Source organism: Giraffa tippelskirchi, chromosome 11, assembly GCF_054371585.1.
Source record: "Giraffa tippelskirchi isolate mGirTip1 chromosome 11, T2T-mGirTip1v1.2.pri, whole genome shotgun sequence".
Taxonomy (NCBI): Eukaryota; Metazoa; Chordata; class Mammalia; order Artiodactyla; family Giraffidae; genus Giraffa; species Giraffa tippelskirchi.
The window spans coordinates 39,878,333-39,899,815 of NC_137285.1; the positions used below are offsets into that span (position 1 = coordinate 39,878,333).

General features: G+C 40.2%; 3 protein-coding genes across 17 annotated transcripts in view; 2 read left to right on the forward strand and 1 right to left on the reverse strand.

Annotated features, from left to right (window-relative positions):
- The window catches only part of INTU (inturned planar cell polarity protein), an 86,631-nt gene extending 75,125 nt beyond the window's left edge, over positions 1-11,506 (forward strand). For 3 of the 8 annotated variants that reach the window (XR_014068149.1, XM_081538162.1, XM_081538164.1), the window contains 3 exons: positions 10-199; positions 2,798-2,955; positions 10,845-11,506. Coding sequence is in view for 5 of the 8 variants with exons in the window: in XM_081538162.1 (XP_081394288.1) it covers positions 10-199; positions 2,798-2,955; positions 10,845-10,956 (460 nt within the window). In the remaining 3 variants the exon portion in view is untranslated. Of the gene's footprint in view, positions 1-9; positions 200-2,797; positions 2,956-3,464; positions 3,732-5,263; positions 5,343-10,844 lie in introns of those variants that run through there. The other 5 variants (XR_014068150.1, XM_081538161.1, XR_014068151.1 and 2 more) reach the window with 3 other exon arrangements.
- LOC145525375 (endogenous retrovirus group K member 13-1 Env polyprotein-like) lies at positions 5,979-17,341 on the reverse strand. Of its 7 annotated transcripts, none has more exons than XR_014068152.1 (4): positions 16,866-16,942; positions 15,293-15,422; positions 8,117-8,264; positions 5,979-7,759 (listed from the first exon to the last, which is right to left on the reverse strand). XR_014068152.1 is itself a non-coding variant. In XM_081538178.1 (4 exons), the coding sequence occupies exon 4, from the start codon at positions 7,515-7,517 to the stop codon at positions 6,408-6,410; it is 1,110 nt and encodes a 369-aa protein (XP_081394304.1). In that variant the 5' UTR covers positions 7,518-7,759; positions 8,148-8,264; positions 15,293-15,422; positions 16,866-16,942; the 3' UTR covers positions 5,979-6,407. The 7 variants fall into 7 exon arrangements, 6 of the variants coding, with proteins under 6 accessions (XP_081394304.1, XP_081394303.1, XP_081394301.1 ...); XM_081538178.1 differs by having other exon boundaries at positions 8,148-8,264; XM_081538177.1 differs by lacking the exon at positions 8,117-8,264.
- Positions 17,061-21,483, forward strand: part of SLC25A31 (solute carrier family 25 member 31) — a 30,517-nt gene continuing 26,094 nt past the window's right edge. For both annotated transcript variants that reach the window (XM_081538183.1, XM_081538182.1), the window contains exon 1: positions 17,061-17,396. In XM_081538183.1, the coding sequence (XP_081394309.1) occupies positions 17,153-17,396 (244 nt within the window). In that variant the 5' untranslated portion in view covers positions 17,061-17,152. The remainder of the gene's footprint in view (positions 17,397-21,483) is intronic.

Here is a 21,483-nt window from a genome sequence, read left to right on the forward strand (position 1 = left end):
TTTTTCAAGATTGACATCTGGTCCTGAGAACACACTTTTCCATTATGTTGCCTTAGAAACAGTGCAAGGGATCTTTATTACTCCTACCCACGAAGAGGTGGCACAGCTGAGCGGCTCTATCCACCCTCAGCTGATAAAGAATTTCCATCAGTGTTGTCTCTCCATTCGTGCAGTTTTCCAGCAGACGTTGGCTGAAGAGGTAGGGCACTGCTATAAATATAGCTCTCTGCCAATTTTACTCCCAAATCTCTAAATATTCTAAAACTCTTTAGCAGTAACTATTTTAACTTTTTTAATAGTCATTCCATCCAATTTGAATGCCAAAGGATTATATTCACTGTACTTAACTTTAAAACTTTCTTTCATAATTCTGAGTTTGATGTCCCAGATTACTGTTTCAGGAAATGGTGGGCCTACGTTTTCTATAGCAAAATAGAATATAGTAGTTTGTAATGTAAACTTGCCTCCCATATTTGATATCTGTGACTCAACCATTATTTGGACATTTATCTCTACCATTTTGTAACTGATAATTTTTTAAGTATTCAAAGGCAGGATAAGGTATCTGGAATATAAAGGAATAAAGAACAGAATTTATACAATAGTGTTATAAATGTTTTAGCCACTTGGTTGGTTGGTTGCTTGCTTGCTTTTCAATCCAGAATGAAGTTTTAATATTGTACCTCCAGAAAAGTAGTAATGTTGTATACAATTAAAATCTCAATTACATAGTTTTAATAGCAGGGAAAGATATGTATTAAATTTCTTGAGATATAGAAGTTTATTTGTGACTGATCAAACATCATACTGCCAAAAAAATAAAGACTGAAAAATGAATGTAATGTGTATAGCAATACATGTACCAAGGCTGCTAAATTTGTGAAGAACTTAGGTGTAAAGGTGGAAGAACATTGGGCTGGGAATAAGGACTCCTAGACTGGGCCTCAACTCTTCCTATTTCCTCAGTTATAAAGTGAGTGAGCTGAATTATATCATCTCTTAGGACTCATTCAGCAGTGAAACTCTTTTGTCTTATAGGATTTCTTCTTCAAGCTACCAGAAATTAGTATTCAGCAAAATGTTATGTTTGACTGTATATCTCTATATGCTTTGCATTCTTATGCTCCTCCTTTCCTGTTTAACATACTAGTAGATTCTATAAGGTTCATTTCATTAACTTACTTAGTAATATAAATTAGCCTTCCCTCTATTATTTAAACATAGAGGTGCCTACCATTCGCCAGATACTACTCAAGATGCTGGGGATACAGCAGTGAGCAAAAAGTCTCTTTCATCATGAAGTCTATATTCTAGCAGAGGAAGCTAATGAATTAGCAAGCAGTTTAGTGTATCAGGTCGGGTAAGTTTCAACAGCAATTGTAACAAAACAGAGTAAGGATGAAAGGCGGTGTTTACTGTTTTGAAAGATCCCTCTGATCATGTCAAGTAATATTTGAACAGACACCAGAAGGAATTGAGGGACAAAGCCATGTGGCAAATGTGGAGGCTGAGCTTCCAGACAGAAGGAACAGAAAGTATACAGCCGTGGAGGTAGGGTGGCCGAGAGAGCGCAGGAGCAGGCTGATTCAGGAGGAGAGCAGTAGGAGTTGAGATGGCAAAAGCAGCAGGACTGGTTCATGCAAGGCCTGACAGGCTAAGGACTTTTTGAGATTTATCCGGAAGAAGATGGGAAGTTCTTGGGTAGTTCTGAGAAGAGCAAGAACATGTTCCTTAGTTTTCAAAGGATCACTCAGGCTACTCTGAACAAGCTTGCAGGGTAGATAGACAGGATGGGAGGCAAGGAACTGTGGAAATTCTCAAAGCAAGAAATATCAGTGGGTTATCGATCTTGCAGATATAATGGAGGATGAGCCAAAAGGATTTGCGTCCTCAATAAGCATTTTGAAAGAAGGAGAAGAATCAAGGATCACTCCACTGTTTTGGCCTGAGCCTTACAGAAAGTCTTTATATTCCAAGTGGGTCATTGGTTTGCTAATGATTTAATCAGTGGGGAATTTAGAGAGTATGCTTCAAAGGAAAAATACTGCTTTAAGTATATGTGTTTTAAATACATTATAATCATCCACTCATTTAGTAACTCATTAGTAATCTGTTCATTTAGCATCTACTGTGTACCCAAACGGAGAAGGCAATGGCACCCCACTCCAGTACTCTTGCCTGGAAAATCCCATGGACGGAGGAGCCTGGTAGGCTACAGTCCATGGGGTCGCTAAGAGTCGGACACGGCTGAGCGACTTCACTTTCACTTTTCCCTTTCATGCACTGGAGAAGGAAATGGCAATCCACTCCAGTATTCTTGCCTGGAGAATCCCAAGGACGGCGGAGCCTGATGGGCTTCCGTCTATGGGGTCGCACAGAGTCAGACACGACTGAAGCGACTTAGCAGCAGCAGCAGCAGTGTACCCAAACACAGCTGCTTTCAAGGAATGCAGAGATGAACGGCATATAGTCTCTGCCCTGGGAAAAAGGTTCTAATGTACTGGGGAAGACAAACCTATAAACTGCTAATATAATATAGTGTAAATATTAATAAGGCCAGGTGTGAAACAAATGTTTTCTTGGAGAATCAAGAGAAACTTTATCCGTGAAGTCTCTGGTAGGAGATGGCATTTAAAGTAAGTATGAGGAAGGGTAGAAATTTTCCTGCAGGTAAGGAGAAGAATGTCATTGTGGGCACTTATAGTATTAGGATCAGCCAATTCAAATCTATATATGAAAACATTTAAAGCAGCACTATTAATAGGAGCCAAGACTAATAATACCTGTTAATTTACAGAAAAAGAAAGCACTAAATGGTAAAGATCATTCAGGTTCAACAAATTCAGTGTCTTCTCTGAACCCTGTGAAAGAACATGGTGTATTGTTTGAATGCTCACCTGAAAACTGGACTGATCAGAGGAAGACACCACCAGTTATGGCTTACTGGGTAGTAGGGTAAGTGGAAGAAAATATTTTTAAGTGTTAAAAAGGGGGTAAAGGAGATAAACATTTTAAGATATAAGCATGGATTTATTACTGCTTGTAATGCAGAAGATGTGGGTTCGATCCCTGGGTCAGGAAGATCCCCTGGAGGAGGAAATGCCAAAACACTCCAGTATTCTTGCCTGGGAAATCCCATGGACAGAGGAGCCTGGCGGGCTACAGTTCCAAAAAGTCCGACCTGACTGAGCAACTGAACACAACACACAACATGAGTTTATTAACATAATTCTAATATTTAATGTATTTTACAATTCTACTTACTAAATAACTCCTTTAAAATTCTTCCCGTCTTTTTTTTATTTAAAAAAACTAATTCACTTATCTTACAACATTGTACTAGTAAGACACTAAAAGGTAATGAGTTCATACCCATTGCTATTTCCTTCTCTCTAACGTTTTTTCTCCCCCTTTCCTCCTTTCTTTCCCTCTTCCCTTCTCTCTCTTCCCCCATCCCCAACCAGCTACAAGACCTGGCCCGATCTGTCCCCCGGCCACCTCTCTGTTTCCACCTCCTGTCACTGTCTTCCTCCAGCCACTGTGCACAGCCACACTGGCACCAGTTGAACTCTGTTCCTGCTGTTCCTTCCATGTGGGATGTTCTACTTAACCTTTGCCTATCTGGCTCCTAGATATTCAAACCAGTGGTAACATTATCATCTCCCGTCAAAGACACAAACTGTGATCTCTTTCCCACATTAAAGTTATTCTCTGTTCTATTACCCCTTTAATTTTCTTGTTTATGATCTTTCTCTCCGTCACTGGAATGTCAGTTTTATGAGATGAGGAATTGTATCTATCTTGTCCACCACTGGCAAAGCACCTGGCACATAGTCACTTGATAAATATATAAGGATTAGTAAATGGAGCTGTGCTTGGCAAAATGTATGTGGTGACGGTTAGGTGGACTGGCAAACACAAAGAAAAAGACACAGTCATTGCATCTGATGATCTTACATCTAGCAGAAGAAACATGAAACATACTTAAATATCTATGTATTTATGGATGAATATTCTATGGAGAGAGAAAGATAGATATAGCTGGCTATATTTTAACGTTTTTTTTAAGGTCAGTCTCCTATGGCAATAGAAATGAAAACAAAGAAGCAAATGAGACATAATCAGACTTATAAGCTTTTACAGGAAAGAAAAACATAAAAAAAAAGAAAAACAGACAATCTATGAAATGGGAGAAAATATTTGCAAATTATGTAACCAACAAAGGCTTAATCTTCAAAATACACAAACAGCTCATACAACTCAACAAAAAACCCAATTGAAAAATGGGTTCAGTTCAGTGCAGTCGCTCAGTCGTGTCTGACTCTTTGCGACCCCATGAACCGCAGCACACTAGGCCTCCCTGTCCATCACCAACTCCCAGAGTCTACCCAAACCCATGTCCATTGAGTCGGTGATGCCATCCAACCATCTCATCCTCTGTTGTCCCCTTCTCCTCCTGCCCTCAATCTTTCCTAGCATCAGGGTCTTTTCAAATGAGTCAGCTCTTTGCATCAGGTGGCCAAATTATTGGAGTTTCAGCTTCAACATCAGTCCTTCCAATGAACACCCAGGACTGATCTGCTTTAGGATGGACTGGTTGGATCTCCTTGCAGTCCAAGGGACTCTCAAGAGTCTTCTCCAACACCACAGGTCTAAAGCATCAATTCTTCAGCGCTCAGCTTTCTTTATAGTCCAACTCTCACATCCATACATGACTACTGGAAAAACCATAGCCTTGACTAGATGGACCTTTGTGGACAAAATAATGTCTGTGCTTTTTAATATGCTGTCTAGTTTTGTCATAACTTTCCTTCCAAGGAGTAACCATCTTTTAATTTCATGGCTGCAATCACCATCTGCAGTGATTTTGGAGCCCAGAAAAATAAAGTCAGCCACTGTTTCCACTGTTTCCCCATCTATTTGCCATGAAGTAATGGGACCAGATGCCATGATCTTAGTTTTCTGAATGTTGAGCTTTAAGCCAACTTTTTCACTCTCCTCTTTCATCAAGAGGATCTTTAGTTCTTCTTCACTTTCTGCCATAAGGGTGGTATCATCTGCATATCTGAGGTTATTGATATTTCTCCTGGCAATCTTGATTCCAGCTTGTGTTTCTTCCAGCCCAGCATTTCTCATGATGTACTCTGCATGTAAGTTAAATAAGCAGAGTGACAATATACAGCCTTTACGTACTCCTTTTCCTATTTGGAACCAGTCTTGTTCCATGTCCAGTTCTAACTGTTGCTTCCTGACCTACATACAGGTTTCTCAAGAGGCAGGTCAGGTGGTCTGAAAAATGGATAGAAGACTTTAACAGACATTTCTCCAAAGACATACAGATGGTCAGTAGACACATGAAAAATGCTCAGCATCACTAATTATTAGAGAAATGTAAATCAAAATTATGATGAGGTACCACCTCATACCAGTTAGGATGGCCATCATTAAAAAGTCAACAAATAACTAATTCTGGAGAGGGTGTGCAGAAAAGGGGACACGCCTACACTGTTGGTGGGAATGTAAGTTGGTACAACCACTACGGAAAACAGTATGGAGGTTTCTCAGAAAACCAAAAATAGAATTACCATATGATCCATCAATCCCACTCCTGGGTATACACTCAGATAAAACTATAATTCAGAAACATACATGCACCTCTGTGGAAACAACCTAAATATCCACTGATGAATGAATGAAGAAGATGCAGTGTGTGCATATATGTATATATATACATATATATATATGTGGACAATGGAATACTACTCAACCATAAAAAAGAAAATGATGCCATTTGTAGCAATATGGATGCAACTATAGATTATCATACTAAGTGAGGTAAGTTAGAAAGGGAAAGAAAATACTATATGATACCCCTTTGTCGGGACCAGCCGACGAGTCAACGTAGGCACAAACGCGGGATTCCTCGGCTGAGAAAGAAATAGACACAGACACAGACACAGACACAGACACAGCGGGGGTTGAGAGGATCACTGCAATCTGTAATGCCAGTGATGCTTGTTTATTTTTACACACAGAATTTTATACCCTTATACCAGGAAATTCTTATACAACACAATCATCAAAAATCACCTAAGTAACATGCACCAAAAATCACCTAAGTAACATAAAGCTATCAATCAAGATCCCATGACTCTGTATCTCAGGACTCAGGTATCAATCAAGATCCCATGACTCTGTATCTCAGGACTCAGGTCGTATCTCAGGACTCAGGTCATAAAAGCCATTTGTCCTGCGTCAGATGCGCTCCAGGGGCTGCAAGAAGTTTCCTTAATAATTAATAAGAGGTGGCAGGACAGAGAGCTATGTCTGGACTTGACCCTTGAGTTAACAAGGCAGCTCCCAAAGCAGATCCTGCTTGTTGTCAGGTTGCCCCCGGCAGCTCCCCCTTATTTATTTACTAAAGCACTGATTTTGTGCTTTAAATGATCAGTATGAATAGCTGCTTTAATGTTAAGCAGCTCTGAAGCTAAACGCTTGATGCAGCATGGAATGAGACACATCAACAGCAGTAAAACGGCCAGTACAACCATAAGACCGAGAATATAATGCCAAAATGTACTCAGGGTAGGGAAATGGGAAAATAGCCCTTCCAGAAATCCATTAACCGTGGAACCAATATCAGTGTTTGGAGAGAGCGCATTTTCAATGTTTAGAATTTCTTGATGTAACTTTACCAAATCTATAGAAAGGTTATCGTGACTCCATATTCCAGCAAGATGAGCTTTAATATGTTGCCACGGTGTATCTGATTTATTATACTCTTTTTGAGTGACACATATCCAATAATAATTAGCATGACATCTCAATTTACTCCTAAGCTTCAGCTCTTGCAGTTGTTCTCCTAAGTATAATACAGAATCATACAGGGCATTTAAGCGATCTTCCAGTCGTTTATCAATATCTTCTTGTATTCCTAAAGCATTGGATGCATTTTTGGCAAGCCCATCTACAAAAGCAGCAGCATGAACAGACTGACCAAGAGCAATAGAAGCAGTAATAGCGGATGCTATTAACGTTATCAGAGAGACTACCCCTAGTATAACTAAACCTACTCCTCTCCGAGGCCTGGAGAGTGCATCATTCAGGCGTTTCCACAATTCTATTCCTGTATCTTCATACCAGGATTCTGACACATTTACAGGGATAACAACAAAAGGAGGTTGCTTTACTATAAGCAAGCCTGAATTGTCAGCAATTCCTCGAATACAATTTGACAATGTACAGTTTAAGCAGGTAATATTGTACATACCAGACTGTTTACGAATAGCAACAGACCCTATTATTATCATGAAGGGAAAAGGTACACAAGCACGAAGATATCTCCAAGTCCCATTCAACACAATTCCTTCAGGATTTTCTGTGCCCGTTTGCGACAAGAGCACTTTCTCGCCTGCAGCGGCAGCGAGCTTCCACAGTTCTGTCTGGAAGATCTTATCACCGCCAAGATTCCAAATGCGAGGATTAAGGTCTCGGTGGTACATCGCTTGGGCACTCATCAAATCAGGAGCCCAGTCCCAAAGCCGTTGTGTGTCATTATAGATAGTATACGTGGTAGCAGTTTTATTCCTACATAATGTCCAAGGCACATAAATCTGCTGTTCCCTTAGTCCACGTCCACAAAAGGGAATATCCTTAGGCCCTGTTCCATTCCGCTGCTGGGTCTGTCCAGCCTTTTTTGTTATTGATGAGAAACGTAGAATCCATGTTCTCTGAGCAGTCTTGGCTCTGTAGAAAGTTTCTGTAAGTAAAAGACAGCTAGAAACATTATAGTTTTTATACATACATATGGGAAGTTTTGCAGAGAACCCTGTATAATTTAAAGAAGCATTTTGTGGAATAATATGTTTATCCGAGGATCTTCCCAGTGTGAAGGTGTCATTAACATATACAGGAATGAATGCCATCTCCCAGGTGACTGGCTGCAGCAAGAGAGGGTCAGGGACATAGGCCCAGTATACCTTTCCCTGAACACCAGAAAGATTTTGCAAAAGCAGTAATAGTTGAATCAACATTACATACAACATGTGTACAAACAATTGACGACTATGATTTTGCCCCATTTTTTACTCTCAACTATAAACCTTCCTGCCCCTACCGTATTTTTTCTTCACGCTAGAAATGCGTACTTAGGTGCACCTCTGGGCAGCGGCCGAGAATCTCTTAAACGTCGATGCCCCACGTTGGGCGCCACTTGTCGGGACCAGCCGACGAGTCAACGTAGGCACAAACGCGGGATTCCTCGGCTGAGAAAGAAATAGACACAGACACAGACACAGACACAGACACAGCGGGGGTTGAGAGGATCACTGCAATCTGTAATGCCAGTGATGCTTGTTTATTTTTACACACAGAATTTTATACCCTTATACCAGGAAATTCTTATACAACACAATCATCAAAAATCACCTAAGTAACATGCACCAAAAATCACCTAAGTAACATAAAGCTATCAATCAAGATCCCATGACTCTGTATCTCAGGACTCAGGTATCAATCAAGATCCCATGACTCTGTATCTCAGGACTCAGGTCGTATCTCAGGACTCAGGTCATAAAAGCCATTTGTCCTGCGTCAGATGCGCTCCAGGGGCTGCAAGAAGTTTCCTTAATAATTAATAAGAGGTGGCAGGACAGAGAGCTATGTCTGGACTTGACCCTTGAGTTAACAAGGCAGCTCCCAAAGCAGATCCTGCTTGTTGTCAGGTTGCCCCCCGCACCCCTTATATGTGGAATCTAAAATATGGCACAAATGAACCTATCTACAAAACAGAAAACAGACTCAGAGATCATACTTATGGGCGAGGGGTGGGGGAAAGAGAATGGACTGGGAATTTGAGGTTGGCAGATGCCAACTATTACATTTAGAATGGACAAACAACAAGGTCCTACTGTATAGCACAAGGAACTATATCCAGTCTCCTGGTATAAACCATAATGGAAAAGAATATTATAAAAAAAAGATTGTATATGTGTAAAACTGAGTCACTTCATTGTATAGCAGAGATTGACACAACATCGTGACATGGTGACACAACTGTACTTCTATAAAAAATAAATTAGGTAATACAACCAAACACTCTGGAAATTCTTAAAAAGGGAGGAAATCTGAGATTACAAAGAAAGGCTAAGAGATTCCATTTGATCTGCTTTAGGAAATGAACTGGATTTGGATAGAGCATTCTAGGTAAAGAATGAGGTGAATAAAGACCCAAACAAGGGAAATCATAAGGCTTGGCTGTGAGTAGACTAGTTTGCTAGGATGGTAGAGGAATGGCATATACAAAGATGACGTGAAAGATAAAACTGGAAAGCTAAGTCAGGATTACTGCAGAGAGCCTTCAATTCCTAACCAAGGAATTGAACTTTGAAGGAAATATTGAACTACCGATAGTCCTTTCTTTGAGTTGGGGTAGAGAGTTGGAGGAAGGAGCACAGAGTTGGGTGGGACTAATGTTACTTGACACCTACCACGTAGTACTAAGCTGTATGACAAATGCTTTACAAATGTTATCCAAAGCAGTAATTCCCATGTGCTGATCCACAGAATTTAGAATCAGCTGAGTCACATTAACCAGGGCTTCCCTGATGACTCAAATGGGAAAGAATGCGCCTGTAATAGCTGCTGCTGCTGCTGCTAAGTCACTTCAGTCCTGTCCAACTCTGCGCGACCCCATAGACAGCAGCCCACCAGGCTCCCCCGTCCCTGGGATTCTCCAGGAAAGAACACTGGAGTGGGCTGCCATTTCCTTCTCCAAGGCATGAAAGTGAAAAGTGAAAGTGAAGTTGCTCAGTCGTGTCCGACTCTTAGCGACCCCATGGACTGTAGCCTACCAGGCTCCTCCGTCCATGGGATTTTCCAGGCAAGAGTACTGGAGTGGGTTGCCATTGCCTTCGGCAATAGGGGAGACCCGGGTTTGATCCCTGGGTTGGGAAGATTCCCCTGGAGAAGGGAATGGCTACCCACTCCAGTTTCTAACCTGGAGAAGTCCATGGACAGAGGAGCCTGACGGGCTACAGTCCACGGGGTTGAGAAGAGAGAGACACGACTGATTGAGTCACTTATTAAAATCAGAAATGCCTGCACCCCATCCCAGATCTACTGAACCAGAATCTATGGGAGTGGGACTCTGTATGTTTAGTAAGCTCACTTGTGATTCTGATGTATAACCAGCCAAGCTTGGGAGCATCAACATGATAAAAACTCAGTTATTGGAAGATCAAGCTGGGAGCCAAATGGAATGGTGTGGACACAAGAGAGAATAGAGATAAGAAGACCAGTTAGGCACACATGCAGGTGTATAGTAGAGCCATAACTACGTTCACAACTGGAATTGAAAAAAATCATTAGGTGTTGAATTATGATGATGCTGATCTATGCAGAATAGAGAAATTGAATAAGTCAGAAATGATTTAATGGTTTGTATACATTAGTATTGATTAAATAGACTAAAATTTTAACTCTTTAAGAAAAGCAAAGTTTCAATGTTAATCCCAATTTGATGTCTAATAACTATTGTACTCATAATGATGGTACATCATTGACTATAATAATAACTAAATTTAACATTTTAAAACTAAGGAATATGACTATAGAAATTGATACAATAGGCTTTTTACACTCTGAAAAAATAAATATAATTGACCTAAGGCATATATTATTTAATTATAAATCTAGCTGCATTTCCCCCTACTGTAGATTTAGATTAGTGGTTGAATTTATGAGTTATTCTTTCAGAAACCAAAAAATTTAGTAAAATATATTGTAGAGTTGGAGTTTTTTCCTTCTTCGAATTTCTGAAATTAGTGTGTTCTTTTTCTCTACAGGAGGCTCTTTCTTCATCCCAAACTTCAAGAACTTTATGTCTGTTTTCATGACTCGGTTACAGAAATTGCCATTGAAATGGCTTTTAAATTGTTCTTTGGATTAACCTTGTAGCTGTATTTTCTTGATGCATAGCAACACAGTGCACAGACCATCAAGCAGGGTTAGAACTGCTGAAATCTATTCACAGGGAGATAAGGTTTAACTTCTTTTCACTAATCAATACTGAACATAAGGCTGATGATGACTGAGATGATACACTGCTGGATTTGATGCACTAAATCTTATTCTGAGACTTTTGAAGAAAATACTTGATCAAAATATGAAGAAGAGATTGTTAACTTATTTTCCATTTTGGTGTATAACATTAATTTATTTACTGATTTGAAATAATGTGATGTATTTTATGTAAAATTAATATAAGAATGTTTATCTTAGAAAAATACCCAAATTTTTGTGTATTTTTCTCAAGACTAATATTGATATCTGGCAAAACAATCATGAAATTGGGAAGAGATGACCAGGTTCTGTTACTAATTAGTATTGTGACCATGAGCAAGTTTTTGTACCTTTCTGAGCTCAGATTTTTCATGTACAAATGAAATGATTGCTTTGAGGTGTCTAAAGATCCTCTTCAGTAAAATGTGCAATTTTTTCCCTCTAACCTATTGTTCGGTACCTAAATTTGTAATGTTGAGTACTGATTCCTTCTTTGATCAGATACTTGTCTTTTAGGTAGACACCTCACTGTGGGGGAAGAAAGGAGTGAAAATTAAGCTTACTTTTTTATTTATTTGATTTTCTTTACTCATTCAGGTCAGTTCTATTTTGACTAGGATATATATTTTTAAACTATTTGTTCATATACTTTCATTGTTTTTCTCTTTTTTGAAATATATTCAGGTATACACACATTTCATACAAGTTCATGAGTTTTAGGAAAGTTGTATGTAAATCTTTTTTAAAAACCCAATCATGTTGAAAACACTGAAAAAGTTAACTAAAGAAATTCTATGGCAACTTCCAATCAATACAAAGTTTTGCCTTACAAATCTGGATGTATTAGGTTTTCCCAAAGGGGTACCTTTAACGAACAATAATTTATTTGACCATGAGTAGAGAAAGAAATGGAGAAGGCAATGGCGCCCCACTCTAGTACTCTTGCCTGGAAAATCCCATGGACGGAGGAGCCTGGTGGGCTACAGCCCATGGGGTCGCTAAGAGTCGGACACGACTGAACGACTTCACTTTCACTTTTCCCTTTCATGCACTGAAGAAGGAAATGGCAACCCACTCCAGTATTCTTGCCTGGAGAATCCCAGGGACGGCAGAGCCTGGTGGGCTGCCGTCTATGGGGTCGCACAGAGTCGGACACGACTGAAGCGACTAAGCAGCAGCAGAGAAAGAAAGGTACTAACATCAGAATTTTCTTTAGCTGTCAGAATTTGGCAGATTGAAAGGAAGGAAGAACATGGCAATTCTTAACTGACATTTACCCAGTGGATTCTCCTGAATTCTCAGATGCCCCCATGACTTTATAGCACTGGGTTCTCTCTTCTTCAGGATTTACCTTTGGAAGGCAAATTACACCAGCACATCTAAAGCCAGTCTCTGCCTTTCCCCTACCTCACTGAATTCTCAGATGCCCCCATGACTTTATAGCACTGGGTTCTCTCTTCTTCAGGATTTACCTTTGGAAGGCAAATTACACCAGCACATCTAAAGCCAGTCTCTGCCTTTCCCCTACCTCAAGCATGAGACCTCCAGCTTAATCAGAATTAACTGAAAAACGTAGTGGATGCACCATTTAAAATATTTGGTCTTAGAAGAAACACTATTATCCCTCTGTCATGAGTTTAAGAGATTTTCACCCAGGTGTTGAAGATGCAAACCACTATACTTGTCCTATTAGTGACTTGTGGGCCTTAATTTTGGCATTCAAACAGAGCAAGAAACTTTGGTAGAAAATTGCTTGCAGTATCCTCCCCTTCAGATTATAATTTTGGTCAAATGACAGACTCTTTACTACTGTCTTAGGACTGCTTGTGCACATATGTAAGTATCAAAGTATTGTTTAAGAGTATTTAGTAAATGTCTTAAATTCCTTGATAATGTTCCCTCAAACACCATGAATCTATTTTTAATATGGAGAATTATTCATAAATGCAGCCATTGATCACCTCAGATCTTCAAACAGACTGAACTTGGGACTTTACCATCAGGAACTTTTTGTTTCATTTAGTGAAATTTTGATCTGTTGAACTGCTTTCCTGGTCTCAAAGAATCATAAGACCACTATTTAATAACTGAAATAAAAAGACAGACTACTGATCTTATACAAGGCCAAGTCATTTGAAGTGCCGCAGTGCGCTCTGTAATGCGCATGTTGCAGAGACATTGCATTTATCTCTAAATAGATATCACAATAAGTGTGGTAAGTACTATAAACTTAGCTGCTCGTTTTTCCATATATGTTCAGATTCACACCTGAAAGTAGATCCGACTCATTGGACAATAAGTGCCTATCTGCAACTTTATTAAATAAAGAGGGACGTAGAATGCTTTTGCAGGTATAGAAACATTCTTAGGTTGGATTTTATTAGCATCCTACAAACGTTCTTTTCCACCAAAGACTGTAATGCAAAAGACTATATATCCAGCATTAAAAAAAAAAAGCAAGTTGCTGTCTCACCACCGTCATATATTTTTTAGTCCCGTTCCCCCACAAAATTACACTTTAGATTTCAATCCTCATTCTCCATTTCACGTTTTTGTCTCTTTGTTTGTTTTGTCATGTTAGAAAAAGGCATTTCCCTTTTTGTGCCAAGAGACACTCGATGATCATGCATACTGGCAAGTTAGTAAACTGCAGTCCCTGCTTTTTTATATTTCTGATACAAGTGGGAAGAGCTATGAAACCAATTTACTAGGTTTGTCCACTTTGAACATTCTTGAAAATAACATTGTGAATAATTATTGTTGTCTGTGTGATCTCCCTCTAAATAGTGCCTGGCACACATTATGTGCTATAAAAGTGTTAGCAGCTGCTACTACTACTACTACTACAACTACTTACTATTAAATATCCATTGGTTGAAAATGATGGAGTCATCTAAATCATACCCTCTACTGTACAAAATGTTGGAAAGCTAAGAAAAAGTATTCAGCACTAAATACTTTTAAAATGAGGATTTATACTTTGAATATTTTAAAATACATTAATAAATATTACTAAAACTTTATTTACGGTATGTGTGGAAATTAATTTTTTAGAGTTGTACTTCTATATTCTATATAACTGAAGCTATTTTTGCGCTATATTGATAGTTTTTAATAAAGATGGTGCAGAGGTTTGTTTGCAGTTGTGTTGGCTTTTTGTCCATTCATCCAACAAACATTTATTACATTTCTGCTCTGTACCAAGCACTGTTATGAATGCCAGAGATACAGCAATGAACAAAACAGCCAAAAATTGCTACCCTCATGGAGCTTGGAGAAGGCAATGGCACCCCACTCCAGTACTCTTGCCTGGAAAATCCCATGGACGGAGGAGCCTGGTAGGCTACAGTCCATGGGGTCGCTAAGAGTCGGACACGACTGAGCGACTTTACTTTCACTTTTCCCTTTCATGCACTGGAGAAAGAAATGGCAACCCACTCCAGTATTCTTGCCTGGAGAATCCTAGGGACGGCGGAACCTGGTGAGCTGCCGTCTATGGGGTTGCACAGAGTCGGACACGACTGAAGCGACTTAGCATAGCATGGAGCTTATGTTCTAGTGGGAGAGGTAGATCACAAATAAGTAAAACAAAAGCTAAAAGGAAAAAGTGAAGCAAGAAAATGGAGTATGAAGTGTGAGAGACAGGGTGGCCAGGGAAAGGGTTGCTGAGATGGCCTCAGATCTGCTGTAAGTGAGGAAACTAACCAAGCTGATTTCTAAGGAAAAAGTGAACCGTGCAAAGGCCCTGAGACTCTCTATTTTTAATATCAATATATAAATCACCAGAACTTTTTTCATTAAGTCAGTAAATAAAATGCAAAGCAGCAAATTAAAATAAACATTTGCAGCTTTATCTATTGAAAAGAGATGATTCAGAGCTCTTAATAGGGTAAAAAAAAAACCTACACTTTTAAGTACTTTCACTTTTGCTGTCTTCTAACAAAGAATATATGTCAAAAGTAAGCTTGAGGATATCATAAAGGAACATGCTATAAACACTGTTAACTACAGAGTCATGTCAGGGGAGGGCAGAAAGGGGGGCAAAAAGGGAAGGGAGAGAAAATTGCCCTGGGGAGCAGCAGCAGGTTTTTCTGACTTCTAAAAATAACAGGTTTCCTGTGACCAGAGATGGTTCCTTTAACTTCTTTTGGCACCTTAAAGAGAGATTCTTGCTTGGAGTGTGATTCGGGAAATTCCCCCTTTAAATTTCTCCCTAACTGCTTCAAATTACCTTAAAAGAGAATGAAGTCTTTCATTTTCCAGAATTTTGCAGATAAAATGCCCATCATTTCTTGAATTTGTGATGGATTTCACAAAGGATTTTGAAGTCAATGCAGTGAGAAAACTTTTAATTTTTCAAGCTAGGAAAAATGATTAATGAAATTGCTTTAGAAAGACTAATATGTCATACAATATACAAAGAAACTCAGGCTGAAAAACCGGTTGAGTCAAGTGAGCCGCTAAGAAAAGGAAGGTAGCATCAAACATGGTACCAACAGGACTTGCCAACTAGTTTTATGAGGTCGCCAAAAGATTAACAAAATTCCTGCTCTGGAATGCTTCTGGCCAAAATATTTGGTTTTTTACTAGTAACAAGTACTATTATAAGTGTTACAACACACTTGGGATAATAAATTAAAAAATGCAAACTAAAGTTCAAAAAAGCCAGTAACTCATCTCACATTTTATAGATGCGTTTAAAGGCTGCAAGTCCTGCAGAGTAAGAGATGATAAAATGGAAGCTTCCTTCCTTTAGTAGAAATCATCAAACAAGTTGTAAAGAGGAATTAAGAATATATTTCTTTATTAATAATAATAGGACATTTTTTGCCTCTTTCACTCTAATTCCCTCATTAGTGTATAGTGGAGTTTTCCAGTAGTTACATACATGTTGGGCACTACTGCAGCAAAAGGAATGCAAAAGCTGCTGTGTAAATCAGGCTTTTTATTAAGCCAGACATTTAAAAAAACTTAAAAAAATACAAAACAAGGCTGTTCTCACTACATTTTTGTTGGCAAAATAATTGTTCTTTAATATAAAAATGTTACTTATGTAGGGGGTTACTGTTATTTTAAATGAGTAGATTTTTAAAATTTTCCGTTACAATTTCTTAAATGGTTAATATCAATATATAACATAAAAACAGAGGCTTCTTTGCGGTCTTCTACATGAAGACTGAAAAGGTATCCTAAAATCAGTTTGTGAACCGCTGTTCTAGAACACGTTCCCAACTCTCCACATTAAAATTACCTGGGGAATTAAAATTCAAACACAGACTGCTACTGCTACTGCTAAGTCACCTCAGTCGTGTCCGACCCTTAGCGACCCATGGACTGCAGCCTACCAGGCTCCTCCATCCATGGGATTTTCCAGGCAAGAGTACTGGAGTGGGGTGCCATTGCCTTCTCCCAAACACAGACACCCCGGCACAAACCTGTGTCTCCCTCCACCCCCTACCAACACCTCCAATTTGTGCAGTCGTCTGACTGAGCATCACTGCTCTAGATAGAATTACCATATTAAACAAAATACAGGAGAAAGAAATGTATTGAATTATGTTATGGGGGTACAGTCAGTAAAACCAGACAGTGAGACAGTGACTAGACAAAAGACCCCTGCTACATTTAAAGGAGAATATTTTAAAGCGATTTCTAATAGAAGGTGCAAGGGTATATACTCTGGGAACCAAAACTAAACTTGGTTAGCCCCACACGGTTGATTTTGCTGCTCTGCCGTGTTTGGGCTACTAAATCTCTTTTTACAGACTCGGTTCTCCCGGATCCCTTCCCAGATGAGAACTCACAGCTTCCCAGTCCTGTCCGCCGCTGCAAGCGCAGCCAGGTACCCCTACTTGCGTAGACAGTACCGCGCTGGAGAGCCACGTGTCGGGAGTCACGTGACCGTCTCCACTGGCTGGAGGCGGTTGGAGGCACCTGCGCAGCGCCCCACCCCTGGCGCGACCTTCTCCCAGCGTCCTGAGCGCGGCTTTCCCGCCAGCACTACGCTGAAGCGGTTTTCGGCTTCGGCCTCGCGTGTCTCCGGCTCTCATTTTGAGCTTCTGCTACCGGGTTTTACGTCAGTCGTCCCACCATGCAGCGTGAACCTCCGAAGAAGAAGCAGGAGAAGAAGGTGGAAAAGCGGCTTTTTGACGCCACATCCTTCGGGAAGGACCTGCTGGCAGGCGGGGTGGCGGCGGCTGTGTCCAAGACGACGGTGGCGCCCATCGAGCGTGTGAAGCTGCTGCTGCAGGTGCAGGCGTCGTCCAAGCAGATCAGCCCCGAGGCGCAGTACAAAGGCCTCGTGGACTGCCTGGTGCGGATTCCGCGTGAGCAGGGTGCGTATGGTAGGCCCCCGCGCCAGCCTTCCCCCCGCGCAGGGTCAGCTTCCCGGAAAAGGGAGTGGCTGAGCCAGGAGGGGACGCTGCGGCCACCAGGGCCATGTGTGTCGGTGATGAGTTGATTTCTGTGCCTGGGATAATACAATTTCTAACCAGTCTATGAGGCTCTGCTTTCGCAGGGCCAAGAAGGCCTACACGTGAGCAGTCCTTGGGCAGGAGGGATCACCACCTTCTCTTTCTCTACATTTCTCCTTCCTAGTAGGCGTTGCATTCTGGTGCGCCTCTACCTGGCTCAAAAGGGAAATGGTTGACCTCCCAGGATTGGAGGAGATGCCATTAGGCACTTGGCTGTATGTTAATAAGTGCTTTAAGGTTCTGAAATATTTGTTGAAATAACATGTTTGAGACAGGTATCCAAAATAGAGAAGCATTGGGGCCTCTCTAGTATGTATTCAGTGAAAAGAGCTTCTGTTTGTTCTCAGAAACTACTGAAGACTGGGGTTGAAGCTTAACTGGCCCTCATGTTTTAGGAGGATGCCGAAAAACCTCAGTGGTGGGTGCGTGCTCCATTGTGTAGGACTCTTTGCGACTCCATGGACTGTAGCCCTGCCAGGCGCCTCTGTCCATGGGATTCTCCAGGCAAGAATACTGGAGTGGGTTGCCATTTCCTTCTAGAAGGGATCTTCCCCAGCAGGGATCGAAGGCGTCTCCTGAACTGGCAGGCGGATTCTTTACCACTGTGCCACGTGGGAACCTCAGTCTAGAAACAAACTATTTTAATGCAGTGTTTTCAGAAATCAAAATTAATGAGAAAAACCTACGGTGAGCAATGTAAAAACTCTAAGTAGAGACAGGATCAGTTTTCTTTTTTTGCATCAGGCTCTGTTTTTATGTAAAATTTTGATATTTTGGTTCATTGTGGAGTTTTGGAGTTTTTTCCATTAATATTGAAATGATTTTAAGGAATAATGAAAATGCCTTATTAATCATTCATTGCCCTCACCTTGCAGACTGGCTTCTAAGCTAGCTAAGTGAATAGAGGATAAATTGATCAGAAACTTTCAGCTGTATAGCGTAGTGTTAGTCACTCACTCATGTCTGACTTTTTGTGACCCCATGGAGCCTGTAGCCCGACAGGCTCCTCTATCCATGGGATTCTCCAAGCAAGAATACCATTCCATTCTCCAAGGGATCTTCCTGACCCAGGATTGAACCAGGGTCTCCCGCACTGCAGGCAGATTCTTTACCATCTGAGCCTCCCATATAGTTGGATTCAATTGAAACATCTTCATGAATTTTAAAAAAGGAAATAGGCCTGTTTGTTGTATATTCTGAACAAGACGTGAAGTGGGTTCAACTCAAGTGCAGGCCTTTCTTTCACTCCTAAGTCTAAGAGAGGTTACACTTCCTCTCATAAAGAAAGGATTCCTGGGAATTCCCTGGTGGTTCAGTGGTTAGGACTCCAGGCTTCCACTTCAGGGGAACACGAGTTCAATCTCTGGTGGGGGAACTAAGACCCTGCAAGCAGAGTATTTAGGGTTGAGGATATAGACTCTTAAGGCATCATCTGTACTGTGGATTTAGTGTGCCCTGTCTGGGAGCTTAATTTAGATCTTTCATAGTTAATGGCTCACATTTTCTCACTTCCATTTATTTTATCAGAGCAAGCTTCCCATTTCTCTTCAGAGAAGTAGGAGCCTCTTTATTATTTACTAATCTGCTTTAAATATTTAGTCAGGTAAAGTTAAATATTCTGGACAGATTGTGCTGACCAATGCTAAATCATTTTATATTTTAAATGTTTTTTGTAATATTTAAACCTAAATATGTTCAATATGAAGCTTCTCTGGTGGCTCAGCGGTAAAGAATCCACCTGCAACGCAGGAGACTTGGTTGTGTCCCTGGATCTAGAAGATCCCCTGGAGAAGGGCATGGCAACACACTCCAGTATTCTTGCCTGGAAAATCCCATGTACAGAGGAGCCTGGCGGGCTACAGTCCATAAGTTTAGTTAAGTTCAGTCACTCAGTTGTGTCTGACTGTTTGCAACCCTATGAACTGCAGCATGCCAGGCCTCCCTGTCCATCATCAACTCCCGGAGTCTACCCAAACTCATGTCCGTTGAGTCGGTGATGCCATCCAGCCATCTCATCCTCTGTTGTCCCCTTCTCCTCCTGCCCTCAATCTTTCCTAGCATCAGGGTCCTTACAGATGAGTTAGCTCTTCTCATCAGGTGGCCAAAGTATTGGAGTTTCAGCTTCAACATCAGTCCTTGGGGTTGCAAAAATAGGACACGTCTGAAGTGACTGAGTACACGCACATATACATTCAATATGGCTCTTGTAAACTGAGACCATTCTGAATAATATTCTGGCTCCAGCTTTCTTTAAGCAGAATTTTAAGAAAATGTTTCCTAGTTGGAGAAGGCAATGGCAACCCACTCCAGTACTCTTGCCTGGAAAATCCCATGAACAGAGGAGCCTGGTAGGCTACAGTCCATGGGGTCACTAAGAGTCGGACACGACTGAGCGACTTCACTTTCATGCATTGGAGAAGGCAATGGCAACCCACTCCAGTGTTCTTGCCTGGAGAATCCCAGGGACAGAGGAGCCTGGTGGGCTGCCATCTATGGGGTCGCACAGTCGGACACGACTGAAGCGACTTAGCAGCAGCAGCAGCAGTACATACAAATCCTTGTTATCAGTACACTTGGTATATCCTATGCTAAAAGATTAGTAATTCACAACAGGGATAATATTGCCATCTAGGGGCATTTTGGGAAACTTGTGAGGAATTTTTTGTTTAGCACAAAGAGGGGAGTAATACTTAACTACAGTGATATGAAAGGCAAAATTCAGGACTGCTAAACATCCTGCTGCCCCTGTACATGGTCAATCCTGCACAACAAAGACTTATCCTGCAACAGAATGACTCAGATCTACCACTGGATGTTCATATGGCACTAAAATCTGTTTTTGATTATTTACTTATCAACATAAACTGTCCAGGGCATAATTTTAGCACACACTAATTTCAGTAATGCAGCTATCTTGTAAGTTGAGGAAAGACTGTACTTTGTTTTGCTCAGAATTTTACTGAGAGGTGTTCATCATTGTGGAAACTCATGTTAACAGCTCTGTGTGTCATATTTGATCATCACTTACATCATCTTCATTTTTAAATATTGAATTATGATGATTGTATAGATATACTTATTGAGATTCTGAGGCTTTTATTTTCTGGAATTTACTTTCTGTCTTGTGAAACTCAAGGTACATCGCCATCTCAATGTTCTGAAGTTTCTCTTGTGTTCCGTATTCTAGTTTTACTGATAACTTTTCCTTTCTTTAGGCAATATGAAATGAGGATAAGAGACAGTGAACTCAGAAGGCACAACTAGGTGCTCTATCACTATCTTCTTACCTTGTGTCTTTCTTTACACCTCAAGCAGACATCTCTTCATTCTTGTTCTGAACATAGCTTTAAATATCTCTTTGGGTGTCTTTGATACTTTTTAGTAAAAGTGTCTGGGTTTAACCTGACTAATGCTATTTTTAAAGATTCTTTAGTTGGTTTTATGACTTTCCAACTTTATACTTTTATTATTTAGTACTATTTAAACCTTCATTACACAAATAATGCAAGTTTCTTATAGAAAATGAGAAAATATAGAAAAACAAAAAAATTTAAAAAAAAAAAACTGCTAACATCACCACAGTTAACATTTTAGTGTCTGAGAGTGATTCTTTTTCACTGAGCAAGCTATGCATCAGTAAATATATTTTTATTACTATAAACTGTTTTAGTTAGTATATTGTAACACAGGTTTTTAAGCATATTGTAAGTCTCATTTTTTAAGAGCCGACCAGAACTCTTTTCTCTTTAAGGTATTTCTGGCCATGCGTTCATCAGCTATTTTTAATCTGAACTTTTCCAAACATATTTTTCTGAAGGCTAAAGAAGTGAGGTTTTTAAATCTTGGAGATGGTATTTTGGGGTATGAAAAGAAAATATTATGTATATGCTTTATGTAAATAAAATAGGAACATAAACTTTACTGATATTTAGTAAATGACTTGGCTCTG

Excerpts from the sequence above, each read along its gene's own strand:
- LOC145525375 (XM_081538175.1), bottom strand. The coding sequence starts at position 8,081 with ATGGGGCAAAATCATAGTCGTCAATTGTTTGTACACATGTTGTATGTA.